The following is a 17,174-nucleotide window of genomic DNA, read 5'->3' as shown; positions in this document are numbered from 1 at the left end:
CCTGCCTTCCTGCCTCCCTGCCTTCCTACCTTCTCTGTGGTTCCAGGATCTAACATCAAGTGCTTTACCACTGATCAGCACTCCCAGCTTGAGTATGCCTTTTCTGTAGAGGAAAAAAAATGAGAAAATCAGATGGGACTGTGGTTGCCATGGTTACTCTCATACGTTCAGGTTTCAAATTCTTCTGTTTATTAATATTATTATTATATTGGTGGGTGGGAGTTTTGCTTGATGTCTGTTTCCTTTTCAGTTGCTGGCTTTCTCTTTGTGCCTCTCTGCCAGCGGTAGATTGCTATTACTTGTTCCTGGACACTTGCTAGTGTGTGTGTGTGTGTGTGTGTGTGTGTGTGTGTGTGTGTGTGTGTGTGTTTGGGTATACAGGGCTATGTGTGGAGTTCATAAGGAAAGTCTCTGGAGTGGATGTGTCCTTCTAATGTGGGTTCTGGGATTACAGGTGGTAGGACTTGCATAGCAAGTATCTCTGCACTCTGAGCTATTTGCCTGGGAATATCTAACCTTAACCTGTTGGATTACCAGGTTCTATGATTTTTAACCTTACGATTGAAAGGTTCTGAGGTCTTTTAATGTTTCTTATGATTGTGACATTGATGTACTTGAAATAAACTGTGCTGTTTAATCTTGGCTGCTTCGGTTTCAGCGTAGGTTAACATCCCCGTGAGAACTCTTACATGAAAGTCAAGGCACTGATTGGGAAAAGGTGAAGACAATTTAAATGGGGCACATCTGACCTCTTAGCCACATTGACCCTCTCGTGCTAAAGGAAGCAGTCAGCTACACTGACTCATCTGTCATCTCTTGCCTTATTCAGCTTTACTTGGAGAAGGTGCATTTATTATAAAGAATGACCTTCTGTAGCTGTACTGTTTCAGTCTTCTCTGTCTCTGGACCTAACCACTAGCATCAGATCCCAGCATGCTGCAGAACAGGTGCAAAGCATAAGGCAGTAGAGGAAAGTATCTTTACAAAGAGAATTTACGAGGGCTTTAAGCACTATTGGTTAGCTATGCTTGACCTCAAATTAGGAGTATGCCTACCAGAAATTCAGTTTGTTGGCTCATGCTTTTCTAGTTGTCTTAAACCTAAACTGAAGGGTAGCCCACACTTGGGCACCAAACACAAAGTGTCAGAAGCTCCTTGCTGGGTTGGGACTGTAAATCAGTTGGTAAGAGCACTTGCCTCTGGAGCATGAAATCTTGCTTTTTTGTTCTGTTTTTATCTCTTTGCATAAACTTGGTGTGGTGGTTCATGCCTATGGCCCCCATACTTAGGAGGCGGAGGCAGGAGGATATGCCAGTTTTGCTATATAGAGTCAAGAGGTGTAGGTGGAGTTCTCCTTCTAGACCACTGATGATCTCTGCCCCAGCAGCTGCTCCCCAAATAACCACATAGAAACTTAATATTAATTATAAATGCTCCACCAATGGCTTAGGCTTGGTTTTAACTAGCTCTGATAACTTAATTTAACCCATTTCTATTAGTCTATGTGTTGCCCCTGGGGTTTGTTTACCTCAAATACTTAATTCCGGTCCTGCTGACTCTGTCCCCTGTTGTTTCCTCCAACTTTCCAACTCCACCCTCCTCCTCCTTCCCAGCCTTCTGTCTGCCCTGAATATCCTGCCTCACTATCAGCCAATCAACTTTTTATTAACAACGAGAGCAATAAATCTTCACAATGCACAGAAGGGTTATTTCCACAGCAAAGAGGCTTCTCTGCATACGTAAGACCCTGTCTCTAGGCTGGAGAGGTGCCTTGGCCATTAAAGGCTAGGCTCACAACCAAACATATAAGACCCTGTCTCCAAGAGGGAAAATTGAATGCAGAGGCTTTTTTGGTGGGTGGGGGTTCAATGTATGTGTGATGTATGACCTGCTTGCCCACTCTTCTTATGACTAAAGAATGTGCCCCTTTCCCAAGACATTAAAAAATGAATTGATCATCCTTGAAAAACCCGATGGCTCTCCTCCCCCCACTGGGGAACTGTGAGAAGCAAAGACAGTCCCTCCATTTTCCGCTTGCACAGGGGTGACGATGCTTGCTCGTAGAGGGAGAGACCTAGCGAGCATCTGGGCTACAAAGAGAAAATCACCAGTTACCACAGAACACATCAGGGACAGAGAGTAATAAGAAAGGGTTGACTTTGCAGGTATCTGTGGTGGTGGCTAATTTTTAAACATTATATTTATGTTTATTTTATGTGTCTGAGTGTTTTTGCCTGTATGTATGTATGTATGTATGTATGTATGTATGTATGTATGCATGTGCATGTCTGGCACCCACGGAGGCCAGAAGAGAGCACTAGATGCTCTGGAACTGGAGTTAAGAACGGTGTGCATCTTCATGGGGATGCTGGTACTTGAATTCAGGGCCTCTGCAAGAGCATCGAGTGCCCTTAGGTACTGAGCCCTCTCTCCAGGACCGGACATTGCTAATTTAGTTTCAGCTTGTACTGTGACTGAGACAGAAGAATAGGCTACCAGTCTAGGTCTGGTGAATGAGTCTTGGTTTGAGGTGCCTTTTTGGCTCCCCCTCTCATTCCCAAAGTCCCGTCCTTACCAATTCCACACCAAGCTCCTCAGGAAGAGCAGGTCCTGAAGTGGGAGATCTCCATCAAGGATGTCTGTCCCCTCTGTCCCAGGCAGGACCCTGGGCGTGCCCAGTGTGGTGTGAAGACTTGAGAGTAAGCAAGAACACATTTCCCACCCAGGAAGCCATGGCCCTCCTTCGATGCCCTGGCGCCTCCCTTCGAGGAGCCCGTTTCTCCGTTTCTCGGACAGAACCGAGGGCAGCCACGCGAGCCTGGGGAGCGGGTGCCACTTACCAGGAGAGGGGCGGTGGCCTACGTGGTGGCATGGCGTCCGGACGTGGCTCCCAGGGCCTCATAGCCTGCCTCTTGCTGCTTCAGTCAGAGCTCTGCGAAGTCTGGGCGGCTGCTGTATTCTCTACTTCTGATTTCTTCTCATCGCACAGTGAGACCCCAAGGGTAAACCCACCGCCACCCACGCAGACGCAGGCCACCATGATGGCCCGCCAGGGCCAATCCTCTCCTTTCAAGCCGTTTACCTTAGGTAACTTGTGAAGGGGTGTCTATGGCAAGGGGAGGACTGTGGCAAGGCCCAGAGGGAAGCTAGCGACACCCTGAATCCGAGAGACACGGGTTAAGCCCAGGCAGCTGTTGGGTAGAGTCTGGTTGCCTTGCCTGTGGCTTCTGAGGGGAGTGTGTGACCCTGCAGCTTTGAGGGGATGCAGGGGCCCTGGGGTTCAACAGGACACACTAGCCTCCCTCTTGCTGTTGGTGCCTTATGTGGAACCGCTAGAATGAACAGAGGGCTTAATTCTTCTGAGTTCTTCCCAAACTGTCTTCATTCAGGGTGTGGCCAGTCCTTAATGAAAATCATGGGAGGAGTACAGGCTCAAGAGAGGAAATGGCCCTGGCAGGTGAGCATCCGGGTCAGACACATGCACATCTGCGGAGGCTCCCTCATCAGTGCCCAGTGGGTGCTGACTGCAGCCCACTGCATTTACAGGTGAGGAGAGATAAGCAGAGAGGTCCTGGAGGGGACCCCACTATCCTAATCTACCTCTCTGATAAACTGCCAACATCCCCGAAACAAGATTCACAGAAAGGGGAGGGGGTGCCATGCTAGGATCGTCTTGTTACTAGAAACCCCAGGCAAGACAACTGGGAGGTCATGAAGGACTTTGGGTGACAGACTGTCTAGAGTGGCAAAAGAGGTTGGGGCCATGTTGGGAAACAGAGAAGGACTGGGAAGTGTGTAAGAGAGCTGTGCAGGGTCCCAGGGTACTGAGGCAGCTCATCTTTCCCACAGCCGGATCGAGTACAATGTCAAGATGGGCGATCGGAGTGTCTACCTCCAAAACACAAGCCTGGAGATTCCCATCAAGAGCATCTTCGTCTACCCCCAGTTCTCATCAGCGATTATTGTTAAAAACGATATCGCCCTTCTCAAGCTGAAGTACCCCGTGAATTTTACCTCTAATATTTACCCCATCTGCATCCCTCCAGAGGCTTTTTTTGTGGCAACTGGGACCAAGTGCTGGGTGACGGGATGGGGCAAAACAGACTCAGGTGGTAAGAGTTGGTGCTCAGGAGGAAGCAGGGCCTTAATCCGAAAGTAGTAACAAAGGATAACGGGAGGGGCAAAAAAGGGAGACAGACTACTTGGCATGGGGCGATGGGCGGTTTGCTGAGCTCAGGTGATCCCTGTCTTGTGTTGAGGTCATTCATGCAACACAAGTATCTGATGATAGCCAAAAAAAAATGTATCTCTCCTGGGAACTAGAATTGTGTCAAATCTCCTTTTGCAGTTTTGTGGGGACACGTGCTGGGTGACTATGGGTATTGCTGCATTCCTGTGGACAGAGGCTAGGTTCGATGGAATTCTCCTGGATGGATTTCCAGATTTACTTTATTTTATGTGCAGGAGTGTTTGTACAGCAAAGCCTGCCAGGTGCCACAGAGATCAGCAGACGGTGTCAGTTCCCCTGGAACTGGAGTTGGGGGTTGTTGTGAACCTCCATGTAGGTGCTGAGGACTGAACTCTGGTCTTCTGCAAGAACAAATGCTCTTAGCCAGGGAATGGTGGCACAAGCCTTTAGTTCCAGCATTTGGGAGGCAGAGGCGCACTTCTGTGAGTTCGAGGCCAGTCTTGTCTACAGAGTGAGTTCCAGGACAGCCAGGACAGAGAAACCCTGTTTCGGGGTGGATGAGGGGGATAACCCAAAATAACAATAACTGCTGGGTTATCTCTCAGGGATATCTCAGAGATGGCTCAGCAGTTAATCTACCTTGGGTGGATTTTCTATCAGGAGATAACGAGCTGCCTGTCAGCTTCTCAACAGAAATAGCTATCTTGTAGTTAGGGAGTGCCTTATGCCTAGAGGAATCAGGAGAGCCAGAGGCCCCTGTTGATATGCCTCTTATGCCTGAGAAGAAGTTGGATGTGACCCTTAGGGCTCTATCTCTCTGAGAGTCTGTGATTGCCTCCTAGAGTGTAAAGAAAATTGGTTGGGTAGGGTGTTACATAATGACCCCAGTTGAACCCACATACAAACAAAAAATAACATACAGAAAAAGGTACTGTCACTGTTACTACTGACATTCAGTAACGTGCTCAACAGGTTCTCATTCCTTAGACCTCTAAGGCCTTGCTTCCCTTTTAGAAGCCTTCTCCTGCCTTAGTCTTGCCTTTTTTAAGTGCTGAGAATTGGACGCAGGCCCTTAAACATGGCAGGGAGGGTCTAGTACTAATCTGTCTCTACTGCCCTTTCTGCTTTTTGTTTTGAGACAGTCTAGCTAAATTGCCCAAGGTGACCTTGAACTCATTCTGTAGCTCAGTCAGGCCTGACACTTGAGGGCCTCTTGCCTTGACCTCCCTTGGTCTTATTGACTTGTGCCATTAGGCCTGGCTCAGTTTTGCCTCTTACTCAGTCCTCTCCCTGTGGCAGTTTTAAGTCTCAGTTTCCTCCTGTGTCAAATGGGGACAATACTCTTTCCCCCACCTTTATCCAGGGGGATTCTGGACAAGCTTGAGTGCTTGCTATCCATTGTGAAAATTTATATACTTTTGATCTTCTTCATTAGCACCAAACGTTCCAACAGAAATTCTCCGGGAGGTGGACCAAAATATCATTCATTATGACCAATGTAATACGATGCTGAAGAAGGCTACATCATCTTCTAATGACCTAGTCAGGAGAGGAATGATCTGTGGCTACAAAGAACAAGGAAAGGATGCTTGCCAGGCAAGTTCATGGGCCCTTTCCTCAGTCTCATGACAAGGCCCAAGTTATTTGCCACCTCCTTTACTCAAGAAAATTCATGGCGCCACACTCCACATGGCTCCTGAAGATGACATTGTCTGAGCTTTCTGTGTGGGTTTGAGGTGAGTCTTGGTTGTAGTGAGGCCTTGTATCCATTTCTGGGTTTGGAGATGAAGGTTTGATCCCCAGCACTGGAGGTGGGGTACATTGTCTTAAATACCTGGAGCACTAGGATAAGGTATTGAATGTGGCCAAGTTTCTAGAGTGGCCCAGGCAGGCATGGGAAGTGGGGCCTAGTGAACATGGCTGTATTTCCCTTTCAGCATCAATGGCTCCCTTGGATGTGTAATTCTGACACTACTGTCTTCAGATTGTAGGAAATGGCATTGAGTTCTGAGCAGGGTTTGGGGCAACCAATTGGTGAGGAAAGTGTCTGGGGTCAAATTATCAGTTCATGTTAGGTGGTTGGTAGGAGACACTGTGGAAGCCTGTGTGTTTCTCACGGGTTGACTGATAGGTCTCTGTAGCAGCGGGTTTGGAGAAGAATATGCATGACTCTATAATGTAGCAGGGTTTTCGGTATAGGTTGAGAGCTTCAGAGGAAATTCAGGTTAAATGTGAGGAATCAGGAGCTACTACATGGAAGTGATGTTTAATCGGATTTTGAAAAGATTTGTTTATATTGTGCCGGTGTTTTGCTAGAATGTATGTGTATATTCCACATGCGTGCAGTGCCTACAGATGCCAAAGGGGGGCGTAAGGTCCTCTGGAACTGGAGCCACAGGTGATGGTGGGTCACCATGTGAGTGTTCTCAACTAATCCAGGGTCCTCAGCAAAAGCAGCAAGTGTTCTTAACTGCGTGGTCATTTCTCCTGTGCCTCAGAAGTAGAATTCAGTGGTAAACACCACTGAGGCTCAAGAAATGACAATAATACCAGGGGACACTATCATTTTCACACTAACTTCTCAGTGGCCATATTTACATACCCTCTTCTGGTATTTTGCCTGTTAGTAGAAGCTTGGGCCTGGCAAGGGTCCCCATACCCCACCCTGCCCCCTTCTCTGCTTTGACCCTCTCTTCTGAGACAGTATCTTGGCATGTAGTTTGAATTCCTCGAAAGCCTCCTGCCTCGCCCTCCTTAGGGCGGATTCGATAATCTTATGTCACTGTACCGCTCTGGCTGGGTTTTTGGGTTGCCTGAGGAAACCCTGTATGAGCCTGTCTTCCTCATGTCTTCATCCAATGGGGGTCAATTCCATTCTTGCCATGTTTCTTTCTCTTTCCTCAGGGAGATTCTGGCGGCCCTCTGTCCTGTGAATTTAATAACAAATGGGTGCAGGTGGGAGTTGTGAGCTGGGGCATCGGCTGTGGCCGCCGTGGATACCCTGGAGTCTATACAGACGTTGCCTTCTACAGCAAGTGGCTAACGGCAGTGGTGAACCAGGCCGCTTGTTTCTACCCACTGGTCCTCCTCATCTTACCACTGTGTTTGCTGACCCTGTGATGCCATGCGGACATGATGACTGCTGCATTTCGTCCCATCCTCTTTCCGAGCCTCTCCCTTCCTTTGCCTTCCCTTCCCTTCCCTTTCCCAATGTCCTGTCCTCAAATTCCATTCGGAATCCCTTGCCCTGGAGAGAGCCACAGTGAAGTGCATCAGGGATCTGAGACTTGACAGTGTTCTGCCCTGGAGCTCCAGCCCCCACCCTTGGCCATACTACTCCTGAGTTGTGCTCTGTCTGGCAGGAATGAAGGTGAACAATTCCAGGCCTGCCAGGTAAATGATAGTGACCTACCAAAGGACTTCATCAGTGGTGGGGTAAGAGCTAGACCTGAATGTGGTTTCAGGGTTCTCTCCTCAGACTATGCCATACTAGAGTTAGCTTAGTGATCACTGAGAGAGAGAGAGAGAGAGAGAGAGAGAGAGAGAGAGAGAGAGAGAGAGAGAGAGGACCTTAAGTGTCCTAACTGTAACTGTTCTCTCTACAGATCTATGATTTTGTGAAGTTACATTGCTCATTGAATGTAATTTGCAACCATGTTCAAAGATAAAGTGAAATTTGAAAATAATTAAGAAAATATATGAGCAGATTTCCTTATTTCTCTTAAGGAATTTCCTTTTATAAGTAAAACTTAAGGGGGTTTATGAAGTGTCCTGCCCTGTTGAGACTTAATGACAAGATTGATAACACTGAATTCAGATGCCCTATGCTTTGGCCCTGAGCAATCCTGGTGCATTTGCAGCTTTTAACAGCCTTGCTTGAAGCTTTTCTAAGAAAAATAAATAGCGTCTCTGCACACCTGATTTTAGCTGTGTTGAGGACGTCTTAATCTTAGCCAGCAGAAAACACAGAGTAGACCCTGGGATGCGTTATTTCTTTTTCTTCTCATGCCACCCTAAGTATTCTTCAGCATCCCTCACTCTTGATAATTTGTATGTTATCTTTTGTAAAGTGTCTTTTCAAGTCTTTTGTCAGTTTTAACTCAGATACTTTTTTGTTGCTCGTTTTTTAAACTACGTTTCATGTATTTTGATAAGTATTAAATCTATGACTTGATTTGTTTTTAACTGAAGGTTGTGAAGAATTTTTTTCCTCACTAGAAAAAAAGGTCTCTAGTTTTAGCATGGATACTTATGTCTATGATCAACAAATTAATTTTTGTTCATGGCATCAAATAGAAAACAAAGTATGTATTAGTATGTATTTCTATGCCTTTAATGTTTGTTAAATTGTTACAATATGATTTGTTGATGTGCATTTGTTTTAACATCAAGTTATACCACCAACTGACAGTGTATTTTAGTACCTGTTTCTTGATTCTACTCAGCTCTGTGTCCACCTGCATATTCTTAAATAAAATGCTACTCTGTCCTAGTTACTGTGGCTTCTAGTCTTGAATTTGGTAGTGTTGTACCTACAGATTTATTCACTTTTTTTTTTTTTATCAAGCTCCAGTCTTCCTGGAACTGATACGTTGGTTCTAAAATGTGTATGGAGGACTCTGGTGATAACTCGGTTTGTAAAGTGCTTGCTGCATGGTCAAGCATGAGGATCTGAGTTAAATCCCCAAGCAGGCATGGTAGTATGCATTTGTAATCTCAGTGCTGGAGAAGCAGAGACCAGCAGACCTCCGGGACTACTTATGTAGCCAGGCCAGCCTAATAGGCAGACTCCATACCTGCTGAAAGGCTGCCTCAAAAACAGGAAGGGGGAAGCTTCTGAGCAACAGTACCCAAGGATTACCTCTGTCCTTCATGTGTGTGTTCACACTTGTGAACAGGTACCTGCACACTCCTGCATACACATATGGTCCTATACACACACAAATGAAATGTATATGGCGGGCCTGGAGAGATGGCTCGGTGGTTAGGAGTGCTTGCTACTCTCACACACGACCTGAGTTTGGTTCCCAGTACTCCTGTTCAGCTGCTCAGAAACATCTGTAACTCTAGTTCCAGAGTATGTGGCTCTAAGGACACCTGCACACATGCCTGCATACACACAAATAAAAATAAAATACATCTTTTAAAAATGTATATGGAAAAAAAAATCAAAGGATGCAGAATGACAAATGCAAACAGTTACAGGTTACAAGACTTTAAAATGATACACCGATCAATACAGGGTTGTATTGTCACCAGGGCAGAAATACGGATCAGTGGAACAGAACAAAGAATCTAGAAAGAGGTCCACAACTAGATAGTCAGATGACTTTAATGGAAGTATTAATGTAACTAACTCAATGGGAGAAAAGGTAGTCTTGTATTTAGTAAATGGTGCTGAGGGCCTAGGAGTGCAACTCTACAGTATAGTACAGTATAGCACAGTACAGTACAGTATAGCACAGTATAGCACAGTATAGGGCAGTATAGCACAGTATAGCACAGTATAGCACAGTATAGCACAGTATAGCACAGTATAGCACAGTATAGGGCAGTATAGCACAGTATAGTACAGTATAGCACAGTATAGCACAGTATAGCACAGTATAGGGCAGTATAGCACAGTATAGCACAGTATAGTACAGTATAGCACAGTATAGCACAGTATAGCACAGTATAGCACAGTATAGCACAGTATAGCGCAGTATAGGGCAGTATAGCACAGTATAGCACAGTATAGCACAGTATAGCACAGTATAGCACAGTATAGCACAGTATAGCACAGTATAGCACAGTATAGCACAGTATAGCGCAGTATAGCACAGTATAGTGCAGTATAGTACAGTATAGCACAGTATAGCACAGTATAGCGCAGTATAGCACAGTATAGCAGAGTATAGTACAGTATAGTGCAGTATAGTACAGTATAGTACAGTATAGCACAGTATAGCACAGTATAGCACAGTATAGTACAGTATAGCACAGTATAGCACAGTATAGCACAGTATAGCACAGTATAGCGCAGTATAGCGCAGTATAGTGCAGTATAGTACAGTATAGTACAGTATAGTACAGTATAGTACAGTATAGGGCAGTATAGTACAGTATAGTACAGTATAGTACAGTATAGTACAGTATAGTACAGTATAGTACAGTATAGTACAGTATAGTACAGTATAGTACAGTATAGTACAGTATAGTGCAGTATAGTACAGTATAGTACAGCATAGTACAGTATAGTACAGTATAGTACAGTATAGTACAGTACAGTGCAGTATAGTACAGCATAGTACAGTATAGTACAGTATAGTACAGTATAGTACAGTGCAGTATAGGGCAGTATAGTACAGTATAGTACAGTATAGTACAGTATAGTACAGTATAGTACAGTATAGTACAGTATAGTACAGTATAGTACAGTATAGTACAGTATAGTACAGTATAGTACAGTATAGTACAGTATAGTACAGCATAGTACAGTATAGTACAGTATAGTACAGTACAGTGCAGTATAGTACAGCATAGTACAGTATAGTACAGTATAGTACAGTATAGTACAGTGCAGTATAGGGCAGTATAGTACAGTATAGTACAGTATAGTACAGTATAGTGCAGTATAGTACAGTATAGTACAGTATAGTACAGTATAGTACAGTATAGTACAGTATAGTACAGTATAGTACAGTATAGTACAGCATAGTACAGTATAGTACAGTATAGTACAGTACAGTGCAGTATAGTACAGCATAGTACAGTATAGTACAGTATAGTACAGTATAGTACAGTGCAGTATAGGGCAGTATAGTACAGTATAGTACAGTATAGTACAGTATAGTGCAGTATAGTACAGTATAGTACAGTATAGTACAGTATAGTACAGTATAGTACAGTATAGTACAGTATAGTACAGTATAGTACAGCATAGTACAGTATAGTACAGTATAGTACAGTATAGTACAGCATAGTACAGTATAGTACAGTATAGTACAGTATAGTACAGTACAGTGCAGTATAGTACAGTATAGTACAGTATAGTACAGTATAGTACAGTGCAGTACAGTACAGTATAGTGCGGTATAGTACAGTACAGTATAGTACAGTATAGTGCAGCATAGCGCAGCATAGCGCAGCATAGCGCAGCATAGCGCAGTACAGTATAGTACAGTATAGTACAGTATAGTACAGTATAGTACAGTATAGTACAGTATAGTACAGCATAGTACAGTATAGTACAGTATAGTACAGTACAGTGCAGTATAGTACAGTATAGTACAGTATAGTACAGTATAGTACAGTATAGTACAGTGCAGTACAGTACAGTGCAGTATAGTACAGTATAGTACAGTATAGTGCAGTATAGTACAGTATAGTACAGTATAGTACAGCATAGTACAGTATAGTACAGTATAGTACAGTACAGTGCAGTATAGTACAGTATAGTACAGTATAGTACAGTATAGTACAGCATAGTACAGTATAGTACAGTATAGTACAGTATAGTACAGTGCAGTACAGTACAGTATAGTGCGGTATAGTACAGTACAGTATAGTACAGTATAGTGCAGCATAGCGCAGCATAGCGCAGCATAGCGCAGTACAGTATAGTACAGTATAGTACAGTATAGTACAGTGCAGTATAGCACAGTATAACGCAGTATAGTACAGTACAGTATAGTACAGTACAGTACAGTATAGTACAGTATAGTACAGTATAGCACAGTACAGTACAGTATAGCGCAGTATAGTACAGTATAGTCAGTATAGTGCAGTATAGTACAGTACAGTATGGTACAGTATAGCGCAGTACAGCGCAGTATAGCGCAGCATAGCGCAGCATAGCGCAGTATAGCGCAGTATAGCGCAGCATGGCACAGCATGGCACAGCATGGCACAGTATGGTACAGTATGGTACAGTATGGTACAGTATAGTGCAGTATAGCGCAGTATAGCGCAGTATAGTGCAGTATAGTACAGTATAGTGTGCATGAGGCCTTTGGTTCAATGCCTAGCACCACAAAAAATAAGAATGTTAGAAAAATGGTCTTTGTGTCTAGTGGAGGTGGCACATGCCTTTAATCCCAGCAGAGGCAGGTGGATCTCTGTGAGTTGGAGGCCAGCCTGGTCTATAGAGTGAGTTCCAGGACAGCCAGGGTTACACAGAGAAACCCTGTCTCAAAAAAAAAAAAAAAAAAAAAAAAAAAAACTCACCTTGCAATGTATAGATATTTCATTCTTGCTAATTCAAAATAAATTATGGAACTCAATATAAACCATGAATCAATAAAACTTCTAGAAGAAAGCAAAAAAAAAAAAAATCCATGGTTCTTGGGTAGACACAGACCTTTTACACAGATGATATAAAAAGTACTGGCTGGTAAGATGGCTCTGTGGGTAAAGGTACCTGTTACTAAGCCTGATGACCCGAGTTTCATGACTGGGACCCGTACTGCTGCAGTGAGGACCAGCCTCCAGCAGTACAGGGCTCAGCGGGAATCCATGCAGTTGGAGAGCTCAGACTTTTTCCTCTGAGGGAGTAAGGGAAAAGACACACACTCTCTCAATGGTTTCCTTCTGGCCTTCCTTTAATTTTCTTCTGTATTTTTATTTTTTCTCCACATTTTCCCGGGTGGTTTCATTCTCTCATTCCTGATATTTTCTTTCTAACTTTATTCTCTCCCTTACAGCTCATATACCACCCCCTGCCCCACTTGCGCGCGCTTGGGAGCCCGCAAAATCTTTTTAGCAATATAAAAACTACAATGTGGTTACATTCTATTTTTCAAATGAGTGGTTACAATAATTACAACCAAAAAAAAAAACCAGCATGTTTTCCATATCCCTTACCTGAATAAACATTTTATTCTTGTCCCAAGAATCCACATATGTTCATGTCTAAGCAACTTGGTATAGAGTAACAGAGTGTGAGAAAGCAAGGTATTTTTCTGGGCCAGATCTTTTGCTGGAAGGCTGCATTTTTCTGTTTCAAAGAAATGACCAATCGTTTTATTATAAATCTCAAAAGGTAATCTTATGTACAATCTTAGAAGAATCATAAACCTACATCTGTGAAAAAGACCCAGCCACTTCTATTTTAAACCCTTGGGGTACATACCCACTCATCAGTAGTGTTTTTACATCAGGAAGCTGAAGTTAGAAATGGCACAAAGAATTAACCATTGCCTTCAGTCACCAACACATCCTAGCAAGAAGCGTACATCAGCTAATGGTAATTGGGCTGTCTTGTTCTTGCTCCCTGACTAAACGAGTCCCTCCCTCCGCTGTATGCCTTTCTGAACTTCAGACAGTCTCCTTGGGTTTTTCATGTCAAAGCTACTTGATAAAAACATCTTAGTCTAACTTTGTTATTTTCAAAGCTTTGTTTCATCCGTGATGCACTCTGAAACCTGTGAACATATCTTCCAACATTAAGATGAAAAGAATTTAAGTCATCTGGGCTATTGGGACTCAATTGTTTTCTCCAATAATTAACCTAAGCCACAGTCTACATGGCTCCTTAACAGAATTCCATGTGTTCTAGCTGTGTGTTACGTCCTTGCTTTATTTTTTATCTTTTGTAGTCTCTGCTTTATCAGAAGCGGGGGCAACATCTTATCCTACCTATATCTATGTTAATATTTCCACTAAACTAACTTCTATCATAATCACTACATTCATTTAAATCCTCAATCATCAAACTTCTACTGAAACTGACACTGTTGTATCATTGCTTCAGTTAAACAGTACAGCTTAGGAGGAAATAATCTTCATCATAATCCACAGTAAGAATGCCCAGGAGAACCGAGTATTTCCAAGAGATGACCACACTAAACAAGAGCAGAGGGATCTCTCCACACCCATTCACACTGTGCCAGATAGCAGAGACAAATAGCACAGACAAACGTGCAAAGACACAACAATGGCAAGAAACATTCTGGGGCTAAGGCTTTGTGGCCACGGCTCTTTCTTAGACCTTGTCTATCCAAGATTTCCCACCAGGGTTTTGTTTCCTGGTGGGCTGATCTCCTGAAGTCAATTGCCATCTGCTGCTCCCCTAACACGGCCACTGGCAGACAGACACACATGGCAGAGGGAGAGAAGTGACTCCTGCAAGTCGTCTTTGACCTCTCTACCTTTGACAAGGGTGGGCGCGCACGCACGCACGCACGCACGCACGCACGCACGCGCGCGCACACACACACACACACACACACTAAAAAATTTAAAGTATAGACAATACAAGAAAAAAATATAGATATACTGGATTTGATCAAAATTAAGATGGGCTGCTCTTTGAGCACCAGTTTTGAGAAAATGAAAGCAAATAAACCACAGATGGGAGTAAAATGGCAGCTGAATGACCTTTATGAATATTCATAGCATCCATACTGAAGGCCTAGGACAGAGGCCTAACTTGAGGGGTTGTCAGCAGACCAAGCTCTGCTCTTTACTGTAAGGGTCCAATCAGAGATGTGGGTGATGGTAACATTTCAGTGCAAGCACTCTAGGAACAGGGAGACTACCATCCTAGTTTTGCCTTTAGGGGTTAATAACAGTTCCAAAATTACATAGGGGAAGGAACAAACGTGAGGCTGGACATGTGCTTCAGCAGTTATGAATGCTTACTGTTTTGCAGAGGATGGGAATGTAGTTACCATCACCTATACTGAGCAGTTCATATCTACCCGAAATTCCTGCCCCAGGAGACCCAACACCCTCTTCTGGACTCTGCAGGCCCCTACACACACACACACACACACACACACACACACACACACACACACACACACGTATTCACAGTTTGTATTTGTTTGTTTGTTTGTACACACAGGTTTTATTTATTATGTATGCAATCTTCTGCCTGCATGCTGGCTCTGCAGGCCAGCAGAGGGCACCAGACCTCATTCAAGGTGATTGTGAGCCACCATGTGGTTGCTGGGAATTGAACTCAGGGCCTCTGGAAATGCAGCCAGTGCTCTTAATCACTGAGCCATCTCTCCATCCCTGTTTTTGTCTTTTTAAAGACTGCCTGTTGGTTGGATCTTGTGATACATGCTGATAATCCCGGCACTTAGAAAGTGGAGTTAGGAGTGAATTTGAGAACTTGTTTCAAAAATGAAAAATAAAAAGGAAGAAAGAAAAGCAAATTGCCTGATTCTGCACAGGCTTATGGTAGGAATTGTATTTACATGTTTGTTTTATTTGGTTTGGTTTTGGGAAAGGGTCTCACATGGCCTCCAACTTACTATATATCCAAGGATGACCTTGAACTTTTAATCTCTCTGCCTCCATCTCCCAAGTGCTGGTATTATAGGCATGTGCTACATACCCAGCTATATTTTGTGTGTGTGTGTGAGTGTGAGTGTGTGTGTGTGTGCGCGCGCGCGTGCGTTTCTTTTCCGAGACAGGGTTTCTTTGTGTTCTGGTTGTTCTAGAATTTGCTGTGTAACCTAGGCTAGCCTTTAACTCAGAAATCAGCCTGCCTCTGTCTCCCTGAGTGCTTGCACCACCAGCTGGCTTAATTTATACAGTTTTAAAGGACCATATTTTATTATTTAGTGTGTGTGTTTGCATCTGTGCACTTGGGCATGCATGCACTGACCAGAAATTAATGTTGGGAGTTTTCTTCAACCACTGTCCATTTTGTGTTTTGAGTCAGGGTCTCTCCCTGAACTTGGAGCTCACCAATTTGGTTAGACTGGCTGGCCAGCAATCCTGAGAGGTTTTCCTATCTCTGCCTCTGAAGGTTTGGGATTGTAGGCATACACTGTTTTTTTTACATGGTTTTGGGGATTGAGCTTGGGTCCTGTACTTGCAAAGCAAGAGTTTAGTCACCTCCTCAGCCCCTAGAAGGTCATCTTCTAGAAAAGAATACAGTTGGGACTATGTGTGGCCTGCAAAGTCTAAACATTGACTAAAAGCTCTCTGTTCTGAAAGATTGTTTATTCAAGGGTCATGGATTATAAATAGGCAGAGAAACAGTTAAAAAAAAATTGTATAGTGATCCCTCTTAATCTTTGGGTGAATGCTGACCTTCACAGGCATTTCCAGGATGCTAGATAAAATGGATGCCAGACTACTAGAACTTGAACAATTCTTAGAGGTCACATAGTCATGGGTGACATCCAACCAGGGAGGAAGCCCTGCCACCTGGCAGTCAACAGAGACTCCTCATAACTTAACTGCTCGTATCCAGACACAGGTCACACAAAGAAAAAATAATCTCAAGTTGATAAGAGAGGTTAGATGTCTGCTAGATTTCAACATCCTTGAAGGATAACAACACAATCCAGTCAGCAGTGTGATATTCACAGTGTTCAGTAGTCATTTGATATTTTTGGAAAACATGAAAAAGCAGCAAACTAGACAACCGAGGGAATAGTCAACAAACCATTAAGAAATGAGAGCAACATGAAATTAGCAGAGGAAAAGCTTTAAATTGCATTATTTTGTTTTTTATGATTTCATACATTGATACACTGTACTGTGATTATATCAAACTTCCAATATGCTCTCATCTGTCTCCTTTGAAACTCTTTCTCCTCCTCAATGATTCATCCCAATGGCTCAATAATACTTTGTGGTATTGTGAGACCAAAATAGAAACAATATACCTTGCAAGTTAGTGGGAGACCAAAATGGGCAGATAAAGTTAAGGTTTCTGTTTATAGCTAAGGAATAAGTTCCTGTTTGTTCTCTGTTAAGTCCTTGCAAGTGAAGTTTTCTATTTGTAAGTAAACATAAGTCCTTGAACCTGGTGGCTTAATACCTTTAATCCCAGCACTTGGGAGGCAAAGGCAGGTCGATCTCTGTGAGTTTGAGGCCAGCCTGATCTACAGATCAAGTTCTAGAAACATAAATCCTTACTCCTTTGGGATAAATATCCAGCAATATAAGTACTAGAATGTATGGTAATTGCATTTTTTATTGTGTATTAGACAGCCAGTGAGCTTTCCAGAGTGGCCATGCTTATATCCCCACCATAGCT

General features: G+C 43.5%; 2 protein-coding genes across 3 annotated transcripts in view; both read left to right on the top strand.

The window, feature by feature from the left end:
- The window catches only part of Als2cl (ALS2 C-terminal like), a 232,033-nt gene that overhangs the window by 129,486 nt on the left and 85,373 nt on the right, over window positions 1-17,174 (top strand). The window lies entirely within an intron of this gene.
- Window positions 2,871-7,309, top strand: LOC127235805 (serine protease 42). Its single transcript, XM_051203248.1, has 5 exons — window positions 2,871-3,087; window positions 3,390-3,546; window positions 3,850-4,112; window positions 5,625-5,785; window positions 7,094-7,309. The coding sequence occupies exons 1-5, from the start codon at window positions 2,871-2,873 to the stop codon at window positions 7,307-7,309; spliced, it is 1,014 nt and encodes a 337-aa protein (XP_051059205.1).

This window comes from Phodopus roborovskii, unplaced genomic scaffold (genome assembly GCF_943737965.1).
Source record: "Phodopus roborovskii unplaced genomic scaffold, PHOROB, whole genome shotgun sequence".
Taxonomy (NCBI): domain Eukaryota; kingdom Metazoa; phylum Chordata; class Mammalia; order Rodentia; family Cricetidae; genus Phodopus; species Phodopus roborovskii.
This window is presented reverse-complemented; position numbering and strand designations above follow the sequence as displayed.